The sequence below is a fragment of the Leptidea sinapis genome, chromosome 25, assembly GCF_905404315.1.
Source record: "Leptidea sinapis chromosome 25, ilLepSina1.1, whole genome shotgun sequence".
Lineage (NCBI taxonomy): Eukaryota > Metazoa > Arthropoda > Insecta > Lepidoptera > Pieridae > Leptidea > Leptidea sinapis.
Genome location: NC_066289.1, coordinates 10779233 through 10806413, shown reverse-complemented (window position 1 = coordinate 10806413; position 27181 = coordinate 10779233). Strand labels below are relative to the sequence as shown.

Sequence of the window (27181 nt, the reverse complement as noted above, 5' to 3'; positions counted from 1 at the left end):
GCTACTGTTATGCGGCTAATCGAAGAAAACCCGTGAATTACCTATGAGACAATTGGTATGAGCCAAATTCAGAAAACTTACCTGTGATTGGATTTAGTTGTAATAAAACATTATTTTCTAATTTAATATTTTTATTATGTACAAGATTTTATAAAGTAGCCATTTATTTAATAGTGTGTGCTCTGCAGGGTCACACGATAGTATGTCACTACCGCGACCACCACCAATGCCTTCGTACACGTTAAAGAAAAATCGACGGATAACAAACAGTATTGCTATTATATCTCATGGAATGTCTACCAACTTACATCATATGGTTGCGGAAAATACATTTTAAATTTACATAGAAATATTGATTATAAAAAGAACCGACTTCAAAAACTAAAACGTATAAAATAACTTAATAAGGATTTTATTTAATAAGTACATCTCTTATGCAAACCTTTTAATATTAATAAAATACTATTATTTATACGTGCGACCTATTGATAGCTTTGAAGTCGGTGCCAAGCCAAATATAATAGAGATGCCTACAATCGCCACGCGTGACTTTAAGCGGGATAGCTTCATCTAGAACAAAACAACCCAAGTGGGCAGATATCGTTGAAAATGACAGTAAGCTGTTTATAATATTAAGTTTTATTTTGTTTAGGGCTTGGCACCGGCTCAAAATCTATCAATAGGTAGACATACAAATAATAGTATTTTTTTAATTATAAATTGCATACGAGGTGTGTTAAATTTGAGCTCTTCGAGGTCAAAAGTATGATAAAAGTTAAATAAAACCGTATTTTAAAATTTTTAAACCGAAATTACTTTTGAATGAATAAACCTAATTTTCACGCAGTTAACAGTAGATCGGTAAAGCCGTTTTAAAACTATTCCAAAAACACAACATTTTTTCGTAGTTGTTTTGATATTTCTCAAAACCTATCGGTCCAAATTGTATTAAAAATCTGTTTGGTTAAGCCCTTTTGAATGGCAACACACACTATTCCCAATACAGGCGATAAGCTTTATGCCCCTAGTTTTGAAGTACTTTTTGTGAAATAAAAAAAAATATTATTACTATTTACTATAAAAGAACTAAGTATATGCTTTTGATGATATTAAATTTCGGAGTAATTTAAAATAAACATTCTCTAAATCATGTCTGATAAAAGTTTATTAAGTTATCGCCGGAATACGTTGGATGAGGGCAGCGCATGACCGATCGTCATGGAAATCTTTGGGGGAGGCTTTTGTCCAGCAGTGGACGTCTTCCGGATGATGATGATGACTATATGAGTATATTCTAAAAAAACTCTTCATTTATCTACACCCATAATATGAATCTTCTAAAAGATTCTGAAACAGTTAGCTTACTGCTAACATTAAATGGCGGGGATTCGAATAACCTACTCTTTTTTACGGCGCGCGACGTTCTGGTACTGTGGAAAGCGCGTAAACGAAAATGTTCTTTTTTTAAATTCATACAGATAGCACGCATCGAGCAATAAGAATGTGGCTGTCTGTTGAAACTCTTTGCGCATGAAGGGATCGAAAAAAACAAAGTAGTGTTATTATGAAATTCAGTACAATCCGTTTGGATGATGTAACGGTTATTAAGACATTGGTTGTTTTAATGTTGGCAATAAGCTAACTGTTTCAGAATCTTTAATAGAGTATTTAAAGCATGGGTGTAGATAAAACATAAAAATATATTGTGTTACATTCATAGATTTATTAATACGTGGATTATTACAACACTCATTCTTCTTAAAGACGCATAATATTTTTAAAATTAATTTAATAATTAATCTAATCTGACAGTCTACACATGTTGGATGGTAGTTTTATTAAAGAGCTGCATTGTCAACGCGGCCAGGAACATGGGTATTGAGCAGTGCTGGTTGAGATGCAAGTCGATCAGATCCTCGAGGGTAGTGGAGTAGTCTGTATGCACCATCTCTATGCCATCCTCACACAGTGTGAATGTGAGGAACTCGTCTGGCGATTCCGCGTACATATTCGATACTCTGGAAATAAAGTCATCAATGTTCATTGCTAAAGCATATCGCAAATCTAAATAAAATACCTTACATCAAATTTATTCGAAATGAGTCTGGGAAGAAATGAGGGATATCCACTGACCTCTACTATATACCACTGGAGTGGCTGACAGAAGCTATCCAAGTGCTGTTTGATATTCGCCATTTTGGCGCTGTTGGCCATGTAGCGAGAGTCTGCGGTACTAAAACTAGTGATGACAACTCCAGCTAAACAAACATCGATAGGAAAACTATTTCCAAAAAAAATGTGTACTTTATAACGTTCATTCCTGAAGTATAAATAACATGCAAAACGACCGAAATTAATTCAAAATGCAAAAACGTTTCAGAGTATTGTACGCTTCACTCGCAGCCATTTGTATTATACGTAAAAAATTAGTTCTCTGGACGCTCGCAAGTGGCGCTTCAAATAGGCACAAAATATTTGCTGTCAAACATATGGAACAGCCTGTCCAGTGGTATTTATACAGGTCAGTGGGGATATCACTTTAAAATAATAAATTGTTTGGATTTGAAAGGGCGAAATCTTAAGTCAATTTCCTAATATGCAAATATTGGGGTTGAGCAAGTTATCAACTGTAAATCAGATCCTGTAGATGGAGCCACAACCTGAGAGTTGAACAAGACATACCAAGATTTATGATCCATGCGTCACTCGAACGGTTGGCTGAGTTGTAAGAGCGCTCGGGCAGAACCCAAGAGGCGCGGTTACAAGTCGCGCATCGTTCATACATTTTTGTTACAAATTTAATTCGAATTAAGCTATTTTATTCTTCAAAAACAGGGCCTAAAATAGCTTTTTAAGGTTAGTTGTTAGTTTGAACTTGAAAGTCGTTTGGAGTCAAAGCTAAGTATTTATTATTTATAGAAAAGGAGGACAAAGGAGTCACCTGGTGTTAAGTGATCACCGCCGCCCACATTCTTTTGCATCACCAAAGGAATCACAGGAGCGTTGCCGGCCATTAAGGAAGGTGTACGCGCTTTTTTTTGAAGGTACCCATGTCGTATCGTCCCGGAAAGGAAGCTCATTCCACAGGTTAGTACGTAGAAGCTCCTTGAAAAACGCACTGTAGAGGACCACCACACATCCAGATGGTGGGGATAATATCCTAACTTTTGACGTGTCGTCCGAAAGGGAATTCAGCGGCAGGTATCAGTTGAAACAGCTCTTCAGAACACTCCCCGTGATAAATGCGATAGAAGACACACAATGAAGCGACGTCTCTACGCAACGCCAAGTGATCCAGCTGTTCACAGAGCACTGGGTCCACGCGATCAAATGGATAGCTAGCGAGCTGATGAACTGGTGTGCTGGACCAGATATGACAGCAATACTAAGTATGTTGCATTTCATTGTAGAGAATGATAAAATGTAGATTGCACACCTCGGGAGAATAGTATTTTACTATACGCGCGACTTTTACGGATTAAAAAAATCGTTTGATGTATTTTCAAATGTCTGTCACCTCGTGGTGATACGGACTCGCATACGAAAGTATCCACAGCCTGGGTGGTGCTATGTAGTTTTTTTAAATACCTTTTTTAAATCAGCACGTTGGTCATTTTGGGTTTCTAAGTCTAACTTAATATGCTGATTATGGATACATCCTGCTGACAAAATGACGGACGGACAGGGGAGGAGGATTTTAAATTTAAATAGCATATTTGTTGTACGGTTTACCTGTAATTCTTGTGTCCAGTTCTATCTAACTTATATCCGAACAGCATGTAGCAGACATCTCTGTACTCCTGTGCTGACGACGTAAACTCCTCCTTCATGCTGTCAATACAAGGATATCAAGTTATCTAAAATAATATCATTAAAATAAATTTATATTATTTTATTAAAACATATTATAAACAATGCTCCTTAGTTATTTTCTTGTTGTTATTTACTGTTAGCACCACCTTTTTGTATGACATTAAGGGACGAGACGAGCAGGACGTTAAGGTAATTGATACGCCCTGTCCATTACAATGCAGTGCCGCTCAGGATTCTTGAAAAAACATAAATTCTAAGCGGCACTACAATTGCGCTCGTCACCGTGTAACATAAGATGTTAAGTATTATTTGCCCAGTAATTTCACTAGCTACGGCGCCCTTCAGACCAAAACACAGTAATGTTTACACATTACTGCTTCACGTCAGAAATAGGCACCGAGCAATAAACTAGCCGGCTTCCTGTGCAAAGGTTGTGTGTTTTCCCACTGGAAAAAAATTCTCTACAGTCAAGTCTCAGTATCAAGAGTTAAAAGCTTTAGCCAGGCGATAAGAAACGTATTCAAACATTGTAGTCAGTTAGAAACGTATTTAGACTTTGGTTCTAAGATGTTAACCTTGTTTTTCATTAACACAAATTTTAATACACTCTATAATTTTTCGATTTTCTAAGTGATAATCAGCTGTGAGAACGTCGAAACAAAACTTGAGTTTAGAATTAACCTCTATTTTGAGCAATGCACGCACGGAACAGAAAAAACTAGTGGAAATGGCATGTGGACGTTACCCTGTCGCCACTATTGTGTACAAAAGTACGTACTTTATCGTTAATATACTTTGTCAGCCCTGATTTTGATTTTTGATTCATTTCTAGTTGTCACTAACTTATCGATATGTTTATTCATTTTCGTACAACACTAGGTATTTTGACAGAAGTCAAATCTATGGTTATAGAGTTCCTATTACTTCAAGTTTTTGTTATGTTATTTTTCGCAATTTAGGAAAAAGTTTTGAGGTTGTCATAATCACTTTAAGAATATGATATTAGCGTAATTGTATTAAGGTCGAAATTGCTGTAAATAAATTTGTAGTTATGTCTTTTCGTGATTGTGAATTTAGGCCTATCATGGAGCCGGAATTAAGTGTGTGTATTTAATAGATTAATGTGTGAGTTTGGCGACATCGGTGTCCATAGTAAAATGACATGATGCCACTTCTACTAGTTTTTTCTGTTCTGTGCACACTAACACAAAGTGGCATACAAATCGCGAGTGTAAAACGTATATTGTCCCGCACACTAAAGTAATAAACCTGGCCTGTTATTTTCGGTTGTCTAACAGCAAGAGACTATCTAGACGTATAAATTACTTAAATTAATAATTATTATTAATAATTATATAAATTAATTACAAAGGATGACGCTTATTATTGAAATAAGTTTATAGAATACCCACAAAAAAATTAACCTAAAAAAAAATTACATCAATTTTTTTTAAATTATCACTTTATTGTAATTGTGGATAATGACGACCCATATTGCCCAGTGGTTAGTGACCCTGCCTACTGACTTAGAGGCCCCGGGTTCGAATCCCAGTAGTTGCAAGCATTTGTATGATTAATATGGATGTTTGTCCGAGTTGTTCCGAGTCATGGATGTTTATATGTACTTTTGTATGTTTAAGTAAGTATATTGTCCTTGTACCCATAGTACAGGCTTTGCCTAGTTTGGGGCAAGATAATTTGTGTAAAAGTGTATCAATATAATTATTACTTATTTAAGAAATAATCGTGTATTGACGCGATGTAAATCAAATTCTCAGTGAACATGTAATTACCGTTGCAGCTTGATCCTACTGTTTTCCAGCTGCTGTTTTAACTGCTGCATCTCTTCAGGACACGCACGGCCGCTACCCTCACGGAGAGCTGCTTTCAGCTTCTTTATCTATACAAAAAAATGTCAGCAATATTATAATAATGATTACTTGATGTGTTAATAAGCACTCCCAACGTCATGAACTACCATAAGACATTCCATTTAATAATAACATTTATTTAACTACTTACTGTGTTAGTAATGATATTTTATATAATTATCACTATAATTAGAAACCGGGACACGAGAATAAGAGAGAAAAAAACGATATATTTTTTCAGTATTATAATAGCATATAGATTGATATATGTGTTGTGATGCTGATTATTATGATAAAAATCAATGAAAGTATCAAGGTTAAGTAAAAAAAAGTATTTATTTTTCTCTCAGTACTATTATAGCGACACAGAACAACAGAAACTATAGAACTATGAACAACAAAAGCCAAAACGTTACAATGAAAACTTCAATGACAAAGCACGAAAATATCGCGACATGTACCTAACGGTTATGAAAATGCAGACCGTACTGACGCAACATGACGAGCGCGAGGGGGCGCGGCGGGAACGGGAGGGGGGCCTCACGTTCCAGCGAGGTCTAGAGTAAGAAATGTGACCGTGTAGTAGATATCCTGAATCACAAAAGACCACGGGGCAGACCCAGGATGCGTCGAAACGACGTTGAAGTGTCGAGAGATACTCAATTAGGCTTGGACACCTCTACTGTATACCACTGGACTGGCGGCAGTCAAAGTTCTATAATTGTGCCTGTTTGATATTCGCCAAATTGGCTCTGTTGGGCATGTAGCGACAGTCTGTGGTACTAAAACTAGTGATGACAACCCAGTGGAGAACATAGATGGTGGGAAACTATTTACAAAAAAAAATGTGTACTTTATTACGTTGATTCATGAAGTATAAATAACACGGAAAACGAAATTAATTCAAAATGTAATAATACTTCAGTGTATTGCACGATCCTTCGCAGCCATTTGTATTATACGTCAAAATTAGTTCTCTGAACGCTCGCGAGTGGCGCTACAAATAGGCACAAAAATTTGCTGTCAAACATATGGAACAGCCTGTCCAGCGGTATTCATCCAGGTCAGTGGGCTTGGGAAGAAGATTTATTGGGGAAAGGAGACAGAAATATCAAAGTGATATAGAGAAGAAATACAGAGGAACTGAATTTTTATAGGTATCAATTATTTGATAAGAGTAGTTACTGTAGTATGTATATTTGAAGGTCTGAAGGGCGCCGTAGCTAGTGAAATTACTGGGCAAATGAGACTTAACATCTTATGTTTCAAGGTGACGAGCGAAGTTGTAGTGCCGCTCAGAATTTTTGGGATTTTTCAAGAATCCTGAGCGGCACTGCATTGTAATGGGCAGGGTGCATTAAATACCATCAGCTGACCGTCCTGCTCGTCTCGTCCCTTATTTTCATTAAAAAAATACTTAACATATACTTCAGCTCAATTAAGTTTTTAAGAAAAAAAAGGCTAAATACGGCGGCAGACAGTCTAAGGGCCTCGTTCACCATGTCCAAGTAAAGCTCTGATTAGTAACTTCTCAATTAACGTTAATTGGAAGCTACATGTTATGAGTATCTTTTGCCAATTTCACAACTGAAAATTATGTCTTGAGTAACTACTGATTGGTTAAGTGAGTAATGAATCTATCACACGTCATATTCGTTCAATTTTACGTCAAATATCACTTGTCAACGTCATTGCAGATTGTCATTTATGATTTTGTTAAATGTTGAGCGTTCATTTCACTGTTTAGCGCCAGATGTTTGTTTACCTTTGAAACTAGAAAGCATCTGAAATAGTATAATACAGTTTTTGTAATTTAGTGGTTACTTGTGTGAATATCATTATTATGGATAAAATTAAAAGAGAGAGAAGTGCATACTTTACACGAGAGGGATATTTTGGTATTATTAAATAGAAATATGGTGATATTTTGGAATTTAAATACACCCATACTTGGTATTTGTTCCATGGAAGAATAATCTTAACTCGTCCAATTGATGATCAATCAAATCGTATAATTCCATATCTAATAATTTATTTTTATGCTACCTCTGAAAACATGCACAAAACAACAAATGATAATAATAGTAGGCACATAATATCATGCAACTGTCAAGTAACCGTGCTAATTGGCAGAAGATGTGGCAAGTTAGTTACGGGACAGTTAATCTTAAGATTAGTGTTACTTCAAGGTCGTGAAATTCGCATGTTATGTTACTATTGACTTTACTCAGTGATTAGCTTACTTGATAGTTTACTTGAATGTGGTGAAAGGGGGCCTAAAGCACTTTATTATTATAAAATTACTCCACGTATTATACTTATTAGTTACCTCTTCTTGTGCGGCATCTAAGTCCATTTGAATTTGTTTTTGCACCAACGCTGCCGGATTATCGGCCAAATGCAGAACCTACAAAAAAAGAACTCATTAAATCTTAGCTAGCAAATAATCTTGAACACAATTTTATACAAAAGCCCTTACATATTTATGTATAAATTCGCAGGTTAATTTTGTGTTTTAGCCGTTTATATATAAAAAAAACCCTTTAATTGAAATAGGTAATCCTAGAATTGAATTGTAAATATTTTCCAAAATAAGTGTAATTCGCTATTCCAATACGAATTCATATACTCGTAGAATCTGGGTTATTTTAGTTTTGAACGCAATTAAAATGTGACAAGGAGTTTCTTTATCTTCCTTGCCTCAGAGAACATCTGAGGGGCAAAAGTGACAACAATGAAAGAATAAACATCCGTTTCGTGGAAATTAGACCTCAACGACTTAAAATAAGGTCCAATTGACAACATCGCGCTTTGATGAGAGTGATATTAAAATATATACATACAATTAAAATTCAAATGATTATTACTTGAATAAATAATAATAATATTGACACACTTTTACACAAATTATCTTGCCCCAAACTAGGCATAGCCTGTTGTACTATGGGTACAAGGAAAACAATTTATTTTATACAATATACTTGCTTAAACATTAATAAATACATCTAAACATCTATGACTCGCAACAACTCGGACAAACATCCATATTAATCATACAAATACTTGCACCTCCTGGGATCGAACCCGGGTCCTCTAGGTTAGTAGGCAGGGTCACCAACCACTGGGCAATATGGGTCGCCAATATCCACAATTACAATAGTAATAAAAAAATTATTATTTACAGCAAATAAGATACTCCGTCCTATTTTATCTATATATATAAAAATGAATTGCTGTTTGTTAGTCTCGCTAAAACTCGAGAACGGCTGGACCGATTTGGCTAATTTTGGTCTTGAATTATTTGTGGAAGTCCAGGGAAGGTTTAAAAGGTGAATAAATATGAAAGTTTTCGGAATTAAATGAAAACAATTTTGTTTTTCCTTTGATGTGTCTCCCGTCGTCCGATATTTGTTTTGTATAGACATATTTTCTATGAGAGAATTTATTGAGGCACGGTTTGACAGTTCTGCTGTAAAACAATTTCATTACAACAACAGGGAGCATATTTTACGAAATAATTGACAAATTCATAAAAAACAGTATTTATTTATTATATACAGAACAACGTCTGTCGGGTCAACTAGTAATAAATTTATTTTTAATAAAAATACACAATATTGTACTGTCTTTGCTATTGCTATAGAATAATAATAATCTAGTCACAGGCTGTCCGATCACTTAGATATTCAGCTGTGGAGTAGTAAGAATTACGACAGAGCCATTTTTTAATAAAACATTTAAATTTATTTATAGATAATGCCTGAACAGTGACTGGGACTTCATTATAAAAGTGTATACATTTACCCTAAAGCTATTATGTATCTTATGAAGCCTACTAAAATTAGTTACAAGCAATCCCTTATTTCTAGTGTTATAATAATGAAAATCACTATTACGAGCAAAAAGGTGACGAGTTTTGTGAACGTATATTAAATTTTGATAAATGTATTGACAATGAACAGTCATAATATTTATTTATTTAAATATTACTTTTAGAGGATTCATTTAATTTATTATCTAAGCTTTATTTATTGTTTATTTACTCTGCAGTGAACATCATTCTGCAAGCTTATCACGCAGAATGCTGCAATAAACGTATTCCCGCCTGACCCGTGGATTGTTGAACGGAGCGGTAGTATCCCGTAGAGCCTGCGGGCGGTGAAGGGTTCTTTAGAGTAAAACGCCGATTTGTGGAGAACCTTTCGGACTGGTGGTCAGGAACAGATTATTTGCGTGTCGTGTCGTGGTAGGACTTTCTCCGAATATATACACTTTCTCCCGGAAAGAAATAGCAACATCTTTTCAATGGGTGCGAAAGAGATAGAATGTTACTTTCTATTTAGGGGGCTATGAGTTAAACCCCAGTTATGCCGTAAGAACATCGAATTTTCAGAGTTGATTCAAATCGATCTAAATTTTATATTACTACTAGCTGACCCGGCAAACGTTGTTTTGCCATATAAAGTATAATTCACGCGATAGTTTTATAAGTAATAATAGGTAAGTAATTATAGCCTGTACATCATTTTGTTCTATTGTCAATAGTTTTTGCAGCGCACGCAAAAATAGGTTTTCGATTTTACACCTTGTGTTACAAAACAGCAATTTTATTACGGATCCCTAATTTTGAAAAAAAACATAGCCTATAGCCTTCCTCGATAAATGGACTACCCAACACTGAAAGAATCATTCAAATCGGACCAGTAGTACCAGAGATTAGCGCGTTCAAACAAACAAACAAACACTGCAGCTTTATATATTAGTATAGATTATTATTATGCTTATGTTCCCTATCATTTCTTTATTTAATAAAACCTTATGAACTGAATAAAATCAATAGCTAAAAACGAATAAACAAACACAATTTAAACATGAAACAAACAATTACTTAATATTATTTACATACAAATTTAACTGAAACTAAGTTCACTTTCGCCGTCTTGTCATACCTTAGTGGGTGCGGCAAGTTTGTCCAAATGCGCATGTAGTTGATCCCTCTGCGCGCGTATCTTGCCCAACTCACGCTTGGCGTTCTCTGCCTCCTCGCGATACTTGGTGGCTTCTGCGCGGGCACTATCCAAAGCTGTAATTACGAGAATACACGTTCAAACACACCACCTTTAATGAGGAAAGAGCATGCCCTAAACTCACGTCACATTATATAAGGTTCGATAGGGTGAAAGTGTTGGCTCGCGATAAAAACTTTGTGTCTCGCAAGCTGCTGGAAGCCATATTTCAAATTAAAATTCAAATATTTTTATTCAAAATAGGATGTGACATCACTTATTGAAAGTCAAAAACTACCACCCATTCCAAAATGAATGCCTCAGACCTGAGAAGAATGGGCGCAACAAACTCAGCGGGCTTTTTTTTTCATCGAATAAATATGTTTACAAAGTAATATTGTACAATTAAACTTATTATTTAATAGCCTGAGGGCGGTCACTCCATTCCCAATCTGTGGTATCATTAAGAAAGTCATTTATGTTATAGTAACCTTTAACCACACAAACGTTTTTTAACAATTCTTTTGAATAACGTTCTACTTTTGTTTTGAACATTTTCTGGGATCTTGTTGTAAAAGCATATACATCGTCCAACAAAAAACTTACTAACTCGACTTAGCTGAGTAGTAGGCATTATAAGTTTATGTCTGTTCCTGGTGTTAACATTACGGTTATGACAATTTCTGGCAAATTCACTTATGTGCCTATGAACATACATTACATTATCAAGAATATATTGAGAAGCAACAGTCAAGATGTTAATTTCTTTGAATTTTGCTCTCAATGATTCTCTAGGACCTAGGTTATAAATAGCGCGAATAGCCCTCTTCTGCAGCACAAATATTGTATTAATATCGGCAGCGTTGCCCCATAGCAATATACCATATATACAAGCAATATACAATATACCATATAGAAATCGACCGCCGACCTAATTTTAATAGAGACTAGGGTTGGGCTCTGCCACCATCTTGGAATCCAGTGTTACAAAACGCATTTCGCAATAAGACCCATAGTGCCCGATGATCAGGTAGTGGACATAGTGAGTACATTTTGTGCAACCGTGGACACCAATAAATCAAATCAAAATCACTTTATTCATGTAGCTCACGGAAATGACACTTATGAATTTCAAATTTTCGTAAAGGGTTGAGCTAATGAGAAGAAGCAGCAAGAAACTCATTGCCACTCTTTTATATCAAGATTTACAAATCATTTCAATTACAATATAATATGTAATAGTGAGATAGTGTTAGTGATACCGTGCTCGTAATCACCAGCCCTGTCCAGCCGCACTACGAGCCCTCGTCCGCAGCAAGAGATGGTATGTTATCGTGAACCCACTACACTCATCCTGAAGACCTCCGAATGGTCCGAAACTAGTCGGTACCGACACCGATAAAACGTAAGTAAAGTCGTATTAATAAATAAATAAGGAATTGTAATTCAAATATTTTTATTCAAAATAGGATGTGACATCACTTATTGAAAGTCAAAAACTACCAACCATTCCAAAATGAATGCCTCAGACCTGAGAAGAACGGGCACAACAAACTCAGCGGGCTATTTTTTTGTTTCATCGAAAGATATGTTTACAAAGTGATATTGTACAATTAAACTCATTATTTAATAGCCTGAGGGCGGTTGCTCCACTCCCAATCTGTGTTATCATTAAGAAAGCCATTTATGTTATAGTAACCACACAAACGTTTTTTAACAATTGTTTTGAATAACGCAATACTTTTGTTTTGAAAGATCTAGTATACTAATTTTGTAACAAATAGTTGCATAAAATGGTTAAATTTAAAACAATTTAACTTTCTTAAAATCTACGCAGGCAATACTTTAGATTTATGTTTTTCAAACCTACCACTTCTAATATGTCATAACCATACTCCGCTGGTTAACGTAGATCGTGCTCATCCTCCTTTTACAATTAACATAACAGACTTAAACATACAGCCACTACGTGAATCTTTTATTCCTAGGAGAAATTTTTATAAAGCTGATTACGCCAGTATTAGTGAAAATTTGAGCGCACATGACTGGCCTAGCTTATTGCGAACAGGCACTATCGATGAGGCGGTTGATGTTTTTTATGATATTTTGTATATTTGTGTAGATAAGTACGTCCCTTTACGTAAATCAAAACCGAGTAGATCGTACCCTAAGTGGTACAGTTCTTCTCTTATAAAAATTGTCAGGGAGAAGTACAAAGCTCACCAAAGATGGAAGAAATACGGTAACCCAACAGACTATGACGAATTCACATTGCTTCGCTGTAGGGAGCGACGAGTACAAAAACAATGTTTCAATAACTTTACTTCAAACTGCCAGGTCAATATCAAATCGAATCCTAAATTATTTTGGACTTTTGCTAAAGCTCTTCGAGGGGGTTCCAGTTACCCTAAGTCTTTAAGTATGGGCAACGACAAATTTGTGGATGGGAAAGAGATTTGCGATGGTTTTAACTCATTTTTTAAAAACGCTTTCGTTAATCACCATAAGACGGATCAGTTTCCAGAAAACGTCTCTCATGGGCTAGACGCATACTCATGTGTACGAACAAATCCCACCATTATTCTTAAGATGCTCCAAAACCTTAACACTAGGAAAGGCGTTGGTTGCGACGGTATTCCTTCCACATTCTGGCACTTGTGTGCAAAAAGTCTTGCCCTGCCCTTATCAATCATATTCAATCGCTCTCTAAGTGAAGGTATCTTTCCACACAGATGGAAAACAGCATACATCGTGCCTGTTCACAAAAAAGGTAGCAGGACAATGATTGAGAACTATAGGGGTATCTCAATGCTATGCACTGTTGCTAAGTTACTCGAACTTATCGTATACAATTCAATTTATCATATAATTGCTAAATCCATTCCTCATGAACAGCACGGTTTTCTCAGGAGGCGATCGACTTCCACGAACCTGGCGTGCTTCACCGATTATGTACTTTCTAACATGCAACGTGGTGGTCAGGTTGACGTGATCTACACTGATTTTGAAAAAGCTTTCGATCGTCAGGACCATGTCATCCTTCTCCACAAACTGCAGCTCCTTGGAATTCATGGAGATTTACTTCGTTGGGTACAGTCGTATCTTTCAAATAGATCTCAAGCGGTTGTAATTGGTGGTTACAGGTCTGATCTCGTTGATATTCCCTGCGGTGTACCGCAGGGTTCGCATTTAGGGCCATTGTTTTATAATGCATATCTCTATGATATCGGTTCCTGCTTAGCTAACTCTGAATATCTTATGTATGCTGACGATAAGAAGATATATCGTAGTATAAAATCTATAAATGATTGTCAGTTGATGCAAAAGGATCTCGACTGTCTTTTTGAATATTATAAAAGAAACAACATTACAGTCAACATACTCAAATGCGTGCAAATCAGTTATACGCGTAAATCAAAGCCCTTTGTCTATAATTACACCTTAAATGACACACTTTTACAGAAATCCAAACTTGTTCGCGACCTCGGAGTATATTTTGATCACAAAATGTTACTCTGCGACCACATTAACAAAATAGCAAAAAAAAGCATAAGAAATCTGGGATTTGTCTTGCGCACGTGCAAACCATTTTCTGATATAGAACCTATTAAAGTTATCTACTATGCATATGCCAGGAGTATTCTGGAATATGCTTGTCCAATATGGTCTCCACAATATATAATTTACAATGAACGCTTGGAACGTATACAGAAAAAGTTCTTAAACCACCTAAACTACCGTAAAAAATTACACACCGGCTCTTATTATGACAGTTGTAAGGCGCACAAACTATTAACGTTGGAGCAGAGACGCATTTTACTTGATATGAGCCTACTATTTGATATTGTGAACAGCTTTGTTGACTGTGATAAATTGACCTCTAAAATATCATACTGTACACCGTCAACCCGCACGAGGCACACGAATCTACTATATGAACCACTACACTATACAAACTATTCCAAAGACACTTTCATATCACGGGCAATACATACTTACAACACAACCTTCAGTCACGTAGATCTTTTCAGCATAAATAAATCTAAATTCAAATCAGAACTCATAGCTACTTTCAATGATACATCTAAGTAACTGATGCACTAACATAATATATTAATATGTTTATTTATTTTACCACATATAGTATACATATTTATGTATATATTTAGTAACAATTTTTTTTTTATGTAATGAAACGACCTATATAATCTCAAGATAAATCTCATTTTTGTTTAGTAGGTATCGCACCATGTTGAAATTTTTCGGAAACCGTAATTTAATATAATATAATATAAGGGAAACCTGTTATGGGCATTATTATTGTAAAATATTATTAGTTATTTATCTAATCTGTAATATGCTGTTGGTTTTCTTAATAAAATAAAATAAAATAAAATAAAATAAAATAAAATAAAATAAAATAAAATAAAATAAAATAAAATAAAATAAAATAAAATAAAATAAAATAAAATAAAAATAAAGCTGTCAATAACTACTGCCTAATTCTGTACCTCAATGTAATGAAAAATACACCTAGGTATATAATAAAGCTGGCATTCAATCTTATTATTTGATTGACATTTTATCAGCTAACCTCAAATCTATTGTGTGAGCATTCATAATCATCATCAGCCGAAAGACGTCCACCGCTGGACAAAGGCCTCCCCCAAAGATTTCCACGACGATTGGTCCTGCCCTGCCCTCATACAACGTATTCCGGCGATCTTGACCAGATCGTCGGTCCATCTTGTGGGGGCCTACCAACACTGCGTCATCCGGTACTGGGTAGCCATTCGAGGACTTAAACTGCCCCAGCGGCCATCTCTCCGTCGAACTATGTGCCCTGCCCACTGCCACTTCAGTCTCGCAATCGTTTGGACTATGTCGGTTACTTTGATCTCGCAAGGAAACTCCGAGCATAGCCCTCCCCATTGCCCTCTGAACAACCACGTTTGCGTACCGTCATCACTGGCATCACACACTAGTTGAAAACCTTCTTCTTCTGAGCATTTTTGTGAGCATTGTCGGGTGCAATTATCTGTAAAACTTGAGGGTCATGTATTTGACTTGTATTAAAAAAAGGCATAATTCTGAGAATGATGAACTCCCTCCAAGCTTACGCGTATTACCCGTCCAACAATTTAAGAAGGATCTTTTTACATGGCTTATAGATAAATGTTTTTATTCCATAAATGAAATGTTGATACATTAGATTAAATTAGATCGACTTTAAAAAAATATATTAATTCTAGTCTTTAAATAATGACCTTAAAATACTTACACCCATTGTTTTCTGGGAAATTAAAGGATATATGATTTGTGACAAGTCCAATCTTGTAGGAAAAATATGTTCTACCCTCATTAATTATACCTTTAGCCTGACTCTCCTGATCTTGAGTCGCGAGCAGGTCTCTGTAGCCTTGCAATGACCTCTCCAGCTGCTCTACCCTGGCCTGCAGCAAGGCAGCACCACCGGCACCTGTCTCTCCGCTCAGTGTTACAGTTAACTCCTTCTCGAAGCTGTCCAATTGTTGCCTATAATTGATGAAAAAATAATAAACACATAATTTAGATCTTATCGATTAACCCACACAGAAAAGAAAACACTGCTTCTCAGAAGTGTGATTTTTGTAAATCCTATTGAAATTAAGTTTTATTTTTTGATTAGAAGAAATGGGGCGCCTATGCCTATCGCTGCGAGGTTAACTAAACTAATTATTTTCTACCAACGAAACATTTTGATAACTGTACCGTGGAATACCGGTTTTTTGCCGCTGAAAATCCGTTTACATTTTTGGAATCAATAAATGTGTCCCGAATTAAGACGAAATTTTTTTTTACTATTATCAAATTATCTTTTAATTCGCAACAATTTGTTATAAAATATATGCATTTTATCACTTAAATAGGCTGTATTGCTATATGTCCCTTCACCTTACATTTAGCGCGTGCAAAAAAATACTTGCACGCTATTCCCCATAATTTTCATATTCTGTTTGTATCGCATTTGTTGCTGTGTGGCAAATAATTGTAAAAATTACAAGTTTTAGTACAGAAGACGAACAATTGAGAGATTTAGCCTCTCCAGAAATACTAAATGCAGCAAACAAAAGTCTATAATACCTGCAAAATCTACATCATCATCAGTACTTAGCTGCTTAAGATAGTTTAAAAAAGTATGTAATACAAGTTTGTTTTTTCATCGCAAGTGTGTTGAAAAAGTGCGTACAAAACTCGTGAGCAACTTACCCACTAGACAGTCGGCTGATTTAACGCAACCACAGACTCGTGTATAATGAGCAACTTAGCTCACTTGTATCATAATATACATGTCAACGGATCAACCTGTTGCGCCACCGATGATTTTTTTTCGTATATTATGCTTGTCTACAACTAACCTACTATCTTATCAGGTTTTAGCCAGAAGCAGCTTTGGTGAACTAAGTCTACCGCTCCTAAAAGTAATTAAGACTAAAAAAAAAGTATATGTTGGAAAGCACAGAGGGTCTTCCCTCAAACCATTATTATTATTATTATTCCTGTTGTTAGCAAAGTCACAAAAAAAATTGATTTAAAACATAGACTTATTAACGCTGGTTTGAATACAATAAGAAAGATTCCGTATTTTTGTTACGTGACACGTTATAACATTATGTTAGCTGTTTTCTGCCAACTTCTGTTTATATGAAGATGATGAATCAAGTGGATTTGTAACCCGAAAGGGACAATCCTATAACCCGTGCAAATTAAAAAGAAGTCTAAACTTACTAATGTATTTGTATAATTTACGAAAAAGAATGGTGATAATAATTCATTATTATTTCGATGTAGTATTCTATATCACGTATATTAATGTTACACGCCGATCGGCCGCCATTATGAGATTTGCCATCGTCTGTGACCGATCGGTTTGCGTCGCAATAAAATATTTTAAAAACACAATAATATAAAAATATTTGTGGATATATAATTATTTAAGGGAGATAAAAATGTGTAACTGGTTTACCACTTGCTAATATCACGGCGCGCACTTCTTTTTTTACTAGTCCGTGCATATGAATGATTATGTGTTCAATTAATAATTATCAAATGATTATTTCTGTTTTGGTTTTGCAGCATTAACATGTCACCATGCTTCAATGAATTAATTTTATGCAACACTTATAATCAATTAACTTCAACACAAAAATTACTATATGTATTTATTGTATTGTACTAAATTAATATATCACTAACGCACAACATTCGAATTACGATCACAACCCACGCAACCTTCTTACTTTCGTCCAACGAACAACACAGAAACGCTGACAGACACGAAAGAGTTTTTGTATGTTGTGATATCTATTGTTATTTGCATGTCACATCCAGGTACAGTATATCTCATACTTCATCCTAGATGGGCCGTCGCCCTACCGCGCAATGTATCGAGTACTCTGGCTTTTGCCTCAGACTAAGAATGTCACGCATATAATACAAAATACCTGTAACTATCCCTCTCTCTAGTGACCAGCAACAATCGTTTCTGCAGTCTGTGTATAAGGCTTTCCTGATTTTTACGTACAGTCAACAGATCATTCAGTTTTGCATTCACTTTGTCGCGTTCAAACTTCAGTGTTGCTGCATCCTGATGACAAATTTCCACATAACATTACTTCACTTAATAATTTATAAATATTTTTCTTATTTACGTGAGTATCACACATTTACATGAAATACTTTATACAGAATGGAGAAGAATATCACTCACTCCGATAGGTCAAATGTCATGTATAGTCATAAGTATGAATTTGGTCTTTGAAAGTATAACTACCAGCTTTGATTTGAGCAGTATGTCAACTAAGATGGCTGTCAAATTTATAGCGACAATCTTATGTTAAATTCTTTGAATATTAAAGCTATAGAAGTAGCGTCGGTGACATCACAACAAATAGAAAGGACAAGCGATATACAACGACTCAGGATTCTTAAAGAACCTAAAAATTCTGAATGGCACTACAATAATTGCGCTCGTCACCTTGAGACATAAGATGTTAAGTCTCATTTGCCCAGTAATTTCACTAGCTACGGAGCACTTCAGACCGAAACACAGTAATGTTTACACATTACCTTACCCTACTAGGATATGAATGATATACCTCCGTGAGTTGTGCCAGCTGTGTCTGTGCCATGGAGGCGTCGGTGACCGCACTCATCTGTCCGCTCAGTGCTGCATCCAGCGCCGCAGACAGGGCTCGAGCATTCTCCACACCATGCGACTGAGCTGCACTCCGCCATTCTTCCAGCGAAGATTCCAATGACGCCAACTTAACCTTAAAAAATAATTCATATTATGTTTAGATTGTTGGATAGGTACGGCCCAATGACCACTAACCACTAAGAGAAGTAATAGGAAAGATCATAGGATCTGTTCCTTTGGGGCAGTATTGCCACAGCTCTTATTTCTAGTGAAATTGTACAGTTGTTCTGGATTTAACGATGTGGGTGTGGGTTAACAGAATGTACAGGTGGATGTTCTGTCATTCCCCTCACGTTACGAGTACGAAGTAACCCTAAAATTTGTAAATATATAAACAAATAATCCCAAATTCAATCAACTCAAAGTAACATACATGTTATACGGAACTAACGAACAATTTCACTTGGTCGGGTTATATTTAAGCGAAATAATGCGCTTTCTAAACTCATGGAAAGTAAAAATTTTGGCCACCTTTTTAAAGTAAGTTCACGCTTCTTCTTCGCGTGCCTCTGCGACTAGCGAAGGTTGTCAGTCTGAAATAATTAAATACTATTCGACATAACTTTTTATTATTTTCTTTACTTCGCCTTCATTCTTTTGAAGTGAGAACTTTAGCATCTTTGTGATTTGAAAGTCGATGAAATGAAAAAGCAACAGTAAAAAGAGACAGACACATAAATTCATAAGATTTAACGTAGAAGAAAATGAGTTTGTAGGCATTATACAGGGTTTTTGGTACCAGGCGATCATAATTGAAGAAGAGATTGTCTTATGTATGACGCGAGTATACCTTAATGTATTCTGACGTATTACTACATAGGCACCAGGAGAACATAAATGTGGTAGCAGTGTTTTACCTTTGCCTCGTGTAGTTCCTGCTGCACCGGCTGCAATGCTTCCAGTTTAGCTGTCAACACGTGGACTTGTTCCTCCAGCAACAATGTGTTGCATATTGTGTCACGTAATGATCTCTCAGTCGCTCTCAGCCTTGTCACTTCTTTCTCCAATTCAGCCATATTTGATAGACGTTTTTGTGCCGTCTGAAATGAATTTAAATTACTGTTGCACTGAAAACAGGGGCTGATTTAAAAGTAGATATGTGGTCGAGTCATATATTAAGGGACACCAAAACTACAAATGATAAAATGATTTCGAGAGATAAACATTGTTTTAAGAGGCAGCCCCGAATGTAATTGGTAATAAAAGAAAGAAAAGCGGCACGGCCCCGCGCATCGTGTTCGCTACAGGGATAGTACATTATTAATTAAAATAAAACCAGGCCATTAAATTGTAAGAAATGAGGTCGATTTACAATCTACGGTTTAATTATAATATGACGGCTTTGACAATATACATACGATATATACATTTAAAAATGTCAATTATGATAAAATGGACATTTACTAAAATCTTAACTTGAAACCCCATGATGCAAGAACACTGCGGTTTTTTTTAAATAGTTGAACGGAAACAGGCAAGTGCCTTATTTGAAGAAAAGTTAGAACCAGCCCATGTAGTAGTAGAAATGTTTTGGAGGCGATTGACGCCTGAGTGTGCTCTAAGTTTGAAAATTTAAGTCATGTTGGGTCAATAATGGAAAATATCACTAAAGCTGTCCTGTGCTGCCCCGGGGCGTAAAAAGAATAGGGTAGTCCCAGGTCCAAGGGTGTCGTAAGAGGCGACTACGGGCTTTTTGAAAGTGGGAGAGTCACGCTGCTGTCTTATGACGTCAGCACAATCGGGCCAGACTCGTCCGGGTTACTTACCACACTCGCACCGAATACCGGCGTGAAGTAGCGGCCTAGTGCCGCTATGTTTCGCATAGGTTAGTGTCGAGGACCGGAGGCCATTCCCAATTGAGAATAAAAAGAAAAAATTGAGCATAATTTCATGCCTCATGCCGGGGTGTGTGTGTACGTTAGGGAGGATATCTGCTGTCGCCGTCTCGGCAATTTTGAGGGTAGGGGCCTGTCTACTCTCTGGCTCCGCGTAGATTTAGAGGACCGCGTCCGCATCTATGCGTGTGTCTACAGGTCCCATAGTGGTAACGCAGAAACGGATCACCTCATGGGCTGCGTTCAAGCGACATTTGATGACGTCCTTGCTCAGATCCCCTCCGCTGAAATCGTAGTCTTGGGTGATTTCAACGGGCACAATGCCGAATGGCTTGGATCACGTACCACAGACTACGCAGGGCGATCTGTGCATAATTTTGCATTGGCGTATGGTCTGTCCCAATTGGTTGAGACGCCGACGCGGCTCCCGGATGTGGATAGCCACACGCCGTCCTTATTAGATCTTCTGCTGACTACACATCCCGATGGTTACCAGGTCTCTGTCGACGCCCCTCTCGGAACGTCCGACCATTGCCTGGTCAGGAGTGTAGTGCCTATCCGACGCCAACGTCGCAGACCACCAGCGACCCGCCGCGTTTGGCACTACAAGTTAGCAGATTGGGATAGGATGCGTTTCTTTTTTGCATCCTACCCTTGGGGCAGGGTTTGTTTCCCTTCGGATTATCCTAGTGCTTGCGCCGTTGCAGTAGCTGATGTGATACTGCAGGGCATGGATATTTTTATACCAAGCTCTGTAGTACCGATCGGTGGCAGATCACAGCCCTGGTTCGATGCGTCAGTTAAAGCAGCATCTGACTGCAAAAAACAGGCGTATCGTACTTGGGTTGCGGCGCTGGGCTCAAAAGATCCGAACTGCAAAGTTCTGAAGAGGAAATATAACCGTGCCTCCAGATTTTTTAAGCGGCAAATCGCCCGTGCGATATCGAAGCACGTCGTCAAAATTGGCGAGCAGCTTTCCAGTTACCCGACCGGAACACGCAAGTTCTGGTCGTTGTCGAAAGCTGCTCTTGGTAACTTCAACCAGCCGTCCATGCCGCCGTTGCACATGAGGAATGAGACCCTGGCCCATACGGCAAAAGAGAAAGTCGATCTCCTGTGCACTCTTTTTGCCTCCAACTCGACTCTTGACGACAACGGAAAAACACCGCCGACCATCCCGCGGTGTCAGAGCTCCATGCCTGAAGTACAGTTCCGACAGAAAACTCTTAGGCGAGCTCTGTTTCCGTTGGACGTCAGGAAGTCGAGCGGGCCGGATGGCATTTCTCCAATAGTGCTTAGAACGTGTGCCCCTGAGTTGACGCCGGTGCTAACGCGTTTATTCCGGCACTCTTATTCAAAAGGCGTAGTCCCTGATTCATGGAAGTCAGCCCTTGTCCATCCGATCCCAAAAAAAGGAGACAGTTCGGATGCGGCAAACTACAGGCCTATTGCTATTACCTCCCTACTCTCCAAAATCATGGAGAGCATAATTAACCGCCAGCTCTTGGTATACCTTGAGGGTCACCAGTTGATCACCGACCGGCAGTACGGCTTTCGCCATGGTCGGTCGACTGGCGATCTTCTAGTATACCTAACACATAGATGGGCGGGGGCTATTGAAAGCAAGGGGGAAGGCCTGGCAGTTGGTCTGGATATAGCGAAGGCCTTTGATCGTGTATGGCACAAGGCGCTCCTCGCAAAACTTCCATCATTTGGGCTTCCCGAGAGCTTATGCAAGTGGACCTCCAGCTTCCTCACTGGGCGCAGCATACAGGTCGTTATCGACGGTTATTGCTCGAATCCCAAGCCCGTGAACGCTGGAGTGCCCCAAGGCTGTGTGCTATCTCCCACGCTGTTTCTTCTGCATATCAATGATATGTTGGACACCGCCAACATGCATTGCTATGCAGACGACAGCACTGGTGATGCCGTATACACGGGCCATGCAGGTCTCTCTCGGGATAACGTCGACCAGTGCCGGGAGAAACTTGTGTCTTCTATCGAGTCCTCTCTCGAGAAGGTCGCGGAATGGGGTAAGTTGAACCTTGTCCAATTTAACCCCCCGAAGACTCGAGTTTGCGCGTTTACCACTAAAAAAAACCCCATTTGCCGTATCACCGCTCTTCGAGAACACTTCCCTTAAAGCCTCGCCTAGTATCGGAATACTGGGTCTCGAAATCTCGAGCAATTGCCAATTCCGTGGCCATCTGGAGGGCAAAGCCAAACTGGCTTCGAAGAAACTGGGCGTCATAAATAGAGCACGGCAATACTTCAAGCCGGCCCACATTCTAGCGCTCTACAAAGCGCAGGTCCGGCCTCACATGGAGTATTGCTGTCATCTCTGGTCTGGCGCACCCCAGTATCAGCTCGATCCATTTGACCACGTGCAACACAGAGCAGCTCGAATTGTCGGGGACCCAGTACTCTGTGAACGGCTGGATCACTTGGCGTTGCGTAGAGACGTCGCTTCATTGTGTGTCTTCTACCGCATTTATCACGGGGAGTGTTCCGAAGAGCTGTTCAACCTGATTCCTGCCGCCGAATTTCACCTTCGCACGACACGCCACAAGTTACGATATCATCCCCACCATCTGGATGTGTGGCGGTCCTCCACAGTGTAGTTTTCAAGGAGCTTTCTTCCTCGTACCACGAAGCTGTGGAATGAGCTTCCTTGTGCGGTGTTTCCGGGACGATACGACATGGGTACCTTCAAGAAAAGCGCATACTTAAACTTCCTTAAAGGCCGGCAACGCCCTTGTGATTCCTCTGGTGTTGCAGGAGAGTGTGGGCGGCGGTGATCACTTAACACCAGGTGACCCGTACGCTCGTTTGTCCTCCTATTCCATAAGAAAAAAAAAATCCAATTAACACACTTTTACTTAGAGAGTAAAACTTAGGAATATACTTAGATATACACTACTCTTCAGTTCAATAAAATCAAGTTTTGAAGTAAGGATTAGTTTCGTTTTCACATTATTTTTATATTTTACTAGCCGTTCCCGCCCGCATCGCTGGGCGAATATTCAATCAGTGGTTTAGACTTGAAAGAGCCTCAGACAAAGACCATTTTCATTATATATATATACTAGTTGACCCAGCAAATGTTGTATTGCCGATATTAAAATCGCGATACAAAAGTAACTGTTGATCGTAGATGGGTGAAAATTTAAAGTTGTATGAATTTTTTAATGCTGACTCATAATCAAACAAATTTTTAAAAAATTTCAAAAAAAAATTAAAAAGAAAAATTTGGCGTGGACCACCCTTAACATTTACGGGGATGAAAAATAGATGTTTTCTGATTCTCAGACCTACCCAAAATGCACTCAAAATTTCATGAGAATCTGTCAAGCCGTTTCGAAGGAGTTTAACTACAAACACCGCAACATGAGAATTTTATATATTAGATAGTGCCACTGCTCCCTGTTGTGTAGTGTAATGATGTCAAAACAGTCAACATCCCCTTCCTGCAGTGCCTAGCTTGAATTTATTTTACCAAAGTATATAATATTTGCTTTTCAAAAGTGTAGATGAAACTATGATGAAAAAAAATTCATGATATTATCTTCATTCTGTAGCCAGAAGCTGGATTTCCTTTCCTTTACCTTAGCTTGAGTTTGCCAATCCTGATATGAATCTTTTTCATATTCCATCTGCTTTAATTTCCTAGTCACTTGTTGAAACTCAAATGTCTGCTTCTCCAACTGATTTCTCAAGCTTGTACATTGTTCCGATTTTATTTTGAGTTGTTCCACTTCACTCTTAAAGTTAGCAGCTTCCTCTTGTGCGCTTTCTAGAGCCTAATAGATAATTTGAATAAGTATTTGATTATTTAATAAGATAAAAAACCTTCTTTGTTTTCATTAAAATGGAATAAATATGTAATAGAGGTGGGAGAGTCTTGTGGAAGAGCCGCCGGCCTCATGCCGGCTGGTTGTCAATATTGAGGACCACATCCTCATCTATGTGTGTGCCTGCAGGTCCCATAGTGGTAAGAAAATTGTCAAATCCCAACAAGCTATTTCTCAGGAGAACTAAGCAAAAAATACAAATTACTCACAGCCAGCAATTCATTCATGTCTTTTTGCATTTCGGATATTTGATCCGCACTACTGACATTCACTTCCAGAAGTTTATCCTTTAAGTCTTCTACTTGTTTTTGCAGATCTAATTTTTCTTTATCAAATGCAGCTTTACTTTCATTAAAATCTTTAACTGACTGAAAAATAAATTATTATTACTACTACTTACAAGTCAAGCAATCAACTTATAATGCTTTTGACATTTTATTCTAAGTATCCTTTTTGGATGCTATTTCCTACATAAATTGTTTATTTCGAGTATTACCAATGAATTTAACACACTAAAATTCAACTTAAAACCAAATACTCTTTAAAGTAGTTTTATTTTTAATGAGAGAAGGTGATGAAAAGAGCACCTGACCAGCAAATCATTATATTGGAGCCTAACCATAGGGTAAGGCTTGAAAACTGAACGGTGGCGCTACTGCTGATTGGTATGTAAATACATACTTCCCCCGAATTTTTTGAAGAAAAAGTTTGAAAAAGGGGCTTGCGGCAAAATTATCAACAACAACAAAGAATGTCTCAATAACCTTGCACTTTGTGATTTTTTTTTTACCAAAATTTTAGGATAACCTAAGAGGTATTCCATTTACAAGCACTGAAGGGATGGTGAATGTGTTTCAAAAGGTCATTCAAGATATCCCTAATTAAGACTGGATCAACAGCTTTATACATGTGTGTAAATAGTGTGTTATACTTTAAGTAACAAGAACTATATCATAAACATATATGTGGCATAATTGAGAATCCAGAAACTTATGCAACAGACACACTCAAACGTTAAATAGTCAATGTCTTACATGAGTAAGTCAAAAAAGTAAATGTAAATTAATACAAAAGTTATAGAGTACAGTAGCTGCATCATCCACATACACCATAAATAAATAAAGGTATTCTGTGAGCATTTTATAAGCGATATATATACACACAATAACTTTTAAAAATCTGAAACCGAGTCTCCGGCAACAGGATCATCCTGTGACCACAAGCAGCACCCGTTCACAAGCATGACGCATGAACCAGCCATCGCCTCCCTGAACCATATTTTAGGGAAGAGGACAACCCATCCCATGTTGTATCTCATCTCTTAGCAACATTAAAGAATAAAGATGATCACAGAGGACTTCAATTGCTTGTGGTACTGTGGAGCACCTGCCAATTGATAGTTCTTTCCTACTGACACCATGTGAGGTTGAATTTTTTCTTTATTTTACATATTTATATTTAATAAAGATATTATTCCTACAAAGGCCATTACCTCACCAAATTCTTCTCTTAAATCCTGCTCTCTCTTTCTAATAAGGGTTAGTCTGTCTTCTAAGTCTGATATTGCTCGTTCATCTCTTTTGTGTTGTTCAACTAATGAGCCCTTCTCTCCTTCAAATAGAATTTGCATTTCTTTAAAGATTTGATGTTGATGATTTATTCTAGACTCCAGTTTGGCAATCTAAAACATATATTATCATGGATTATATAATTATCACAGAAGAAATGGAATATTGGTGATATCGCTAAACATACCTGAGCCTTTGCAGCAATCAAATCTATTTTCAATCTCTTACTTTCCCATGGTGATGGAGGAACATTTGATGAAGAATCTGTACGGATACGTTTGCCAGGAGTTTCTGGTTCAGAACTATTTAGACTTGCCTTACGCTTACCAGAGTTAAGAAGATTGGTTATTCCTATAAAAAATATGAATTTCTTTATAAATTATGTTTTAGTACTTTATCGGATTAGGTAAAGTACTTATGAAATAATTTTATTTTCATTCCTACCTTCTTTTAAAGAGCTGTTACTATCCGAAAAGTTAAGTTTATTTGACGCCGACAGTTTATCTTTTGGCGGATCGGTGTTAATAACTCGCCGGAATGGCTCTAGGACATCATTGAACAGAGACATATCGCCTTCTTTAGCCATATTTATGAAAAACGTTTCGACATAAATAATAAACAATTTATTACTTATTGAAAAACTAAAGACCGTCACTAAATAATAGAAATAGAAGCTCGTCCAAACTACAAACAATACATTAGATTTCTTTTGAGTTTTGACTTTTGAATCTAGACTTATTCTGACTTTGACATAAGCATTAATGAGTATGCCTTAGAATAGAAGTATTAAGACCTGTTAAAACTATTGCTATCTAAAAGGGGCATGCGGAGACTACTTCTATAGAGTATTGACTAGGATATTGGTCCTAAAATGATAATGCATGACATGACTTTTAAAGCCTCTACGATCTACCGATTCTGAGACTAGACAATATTTTCTCGGATTATTACTCTTTAGTCTATTTATTATTACTCTATAATTGTTGTTGCCTTAATTT

General features: G+C 37.3%; 1 protein-coding gene across 1 annotated transcript; it reads right to left on the bottom strand.

Annotated features, from left to right (window-relative positions):
• Positions 1-110: 110 nt before the first annotated feature.
• Positions 111-26898, bottom strand: LOC126972161 (mitotic spindle assembly checkpoint protein MAD1). The gene is made up of 14 exons (XM_050818763.1): positions 26628-26898; positions 26371-26534; positions 26108-26296; positions 24825-24983; positions 24370-24564; positions 19787-19969; positions 18829-19002; positions 18175-18317; positions 16062-16225; positions 10634-10767; positions 8014-8091; positions 5607-5713; positions 3733-3831; positions 111-2018 (listed from the first exon to the last, which is right to left on the bottom strand). Exons 1-14 carry the CDS (start codon positions 26767-26769, stop codon positions 1814-1816), a joined length of 2136 nt encoding a protein of 711 aa, XP_050674720.1. The 5' UTR covers positions 26770-26898; the 3' UTR covers positions 111-1813.
• Positions 26899-27181: the final 283 nt, after the last annotated feature.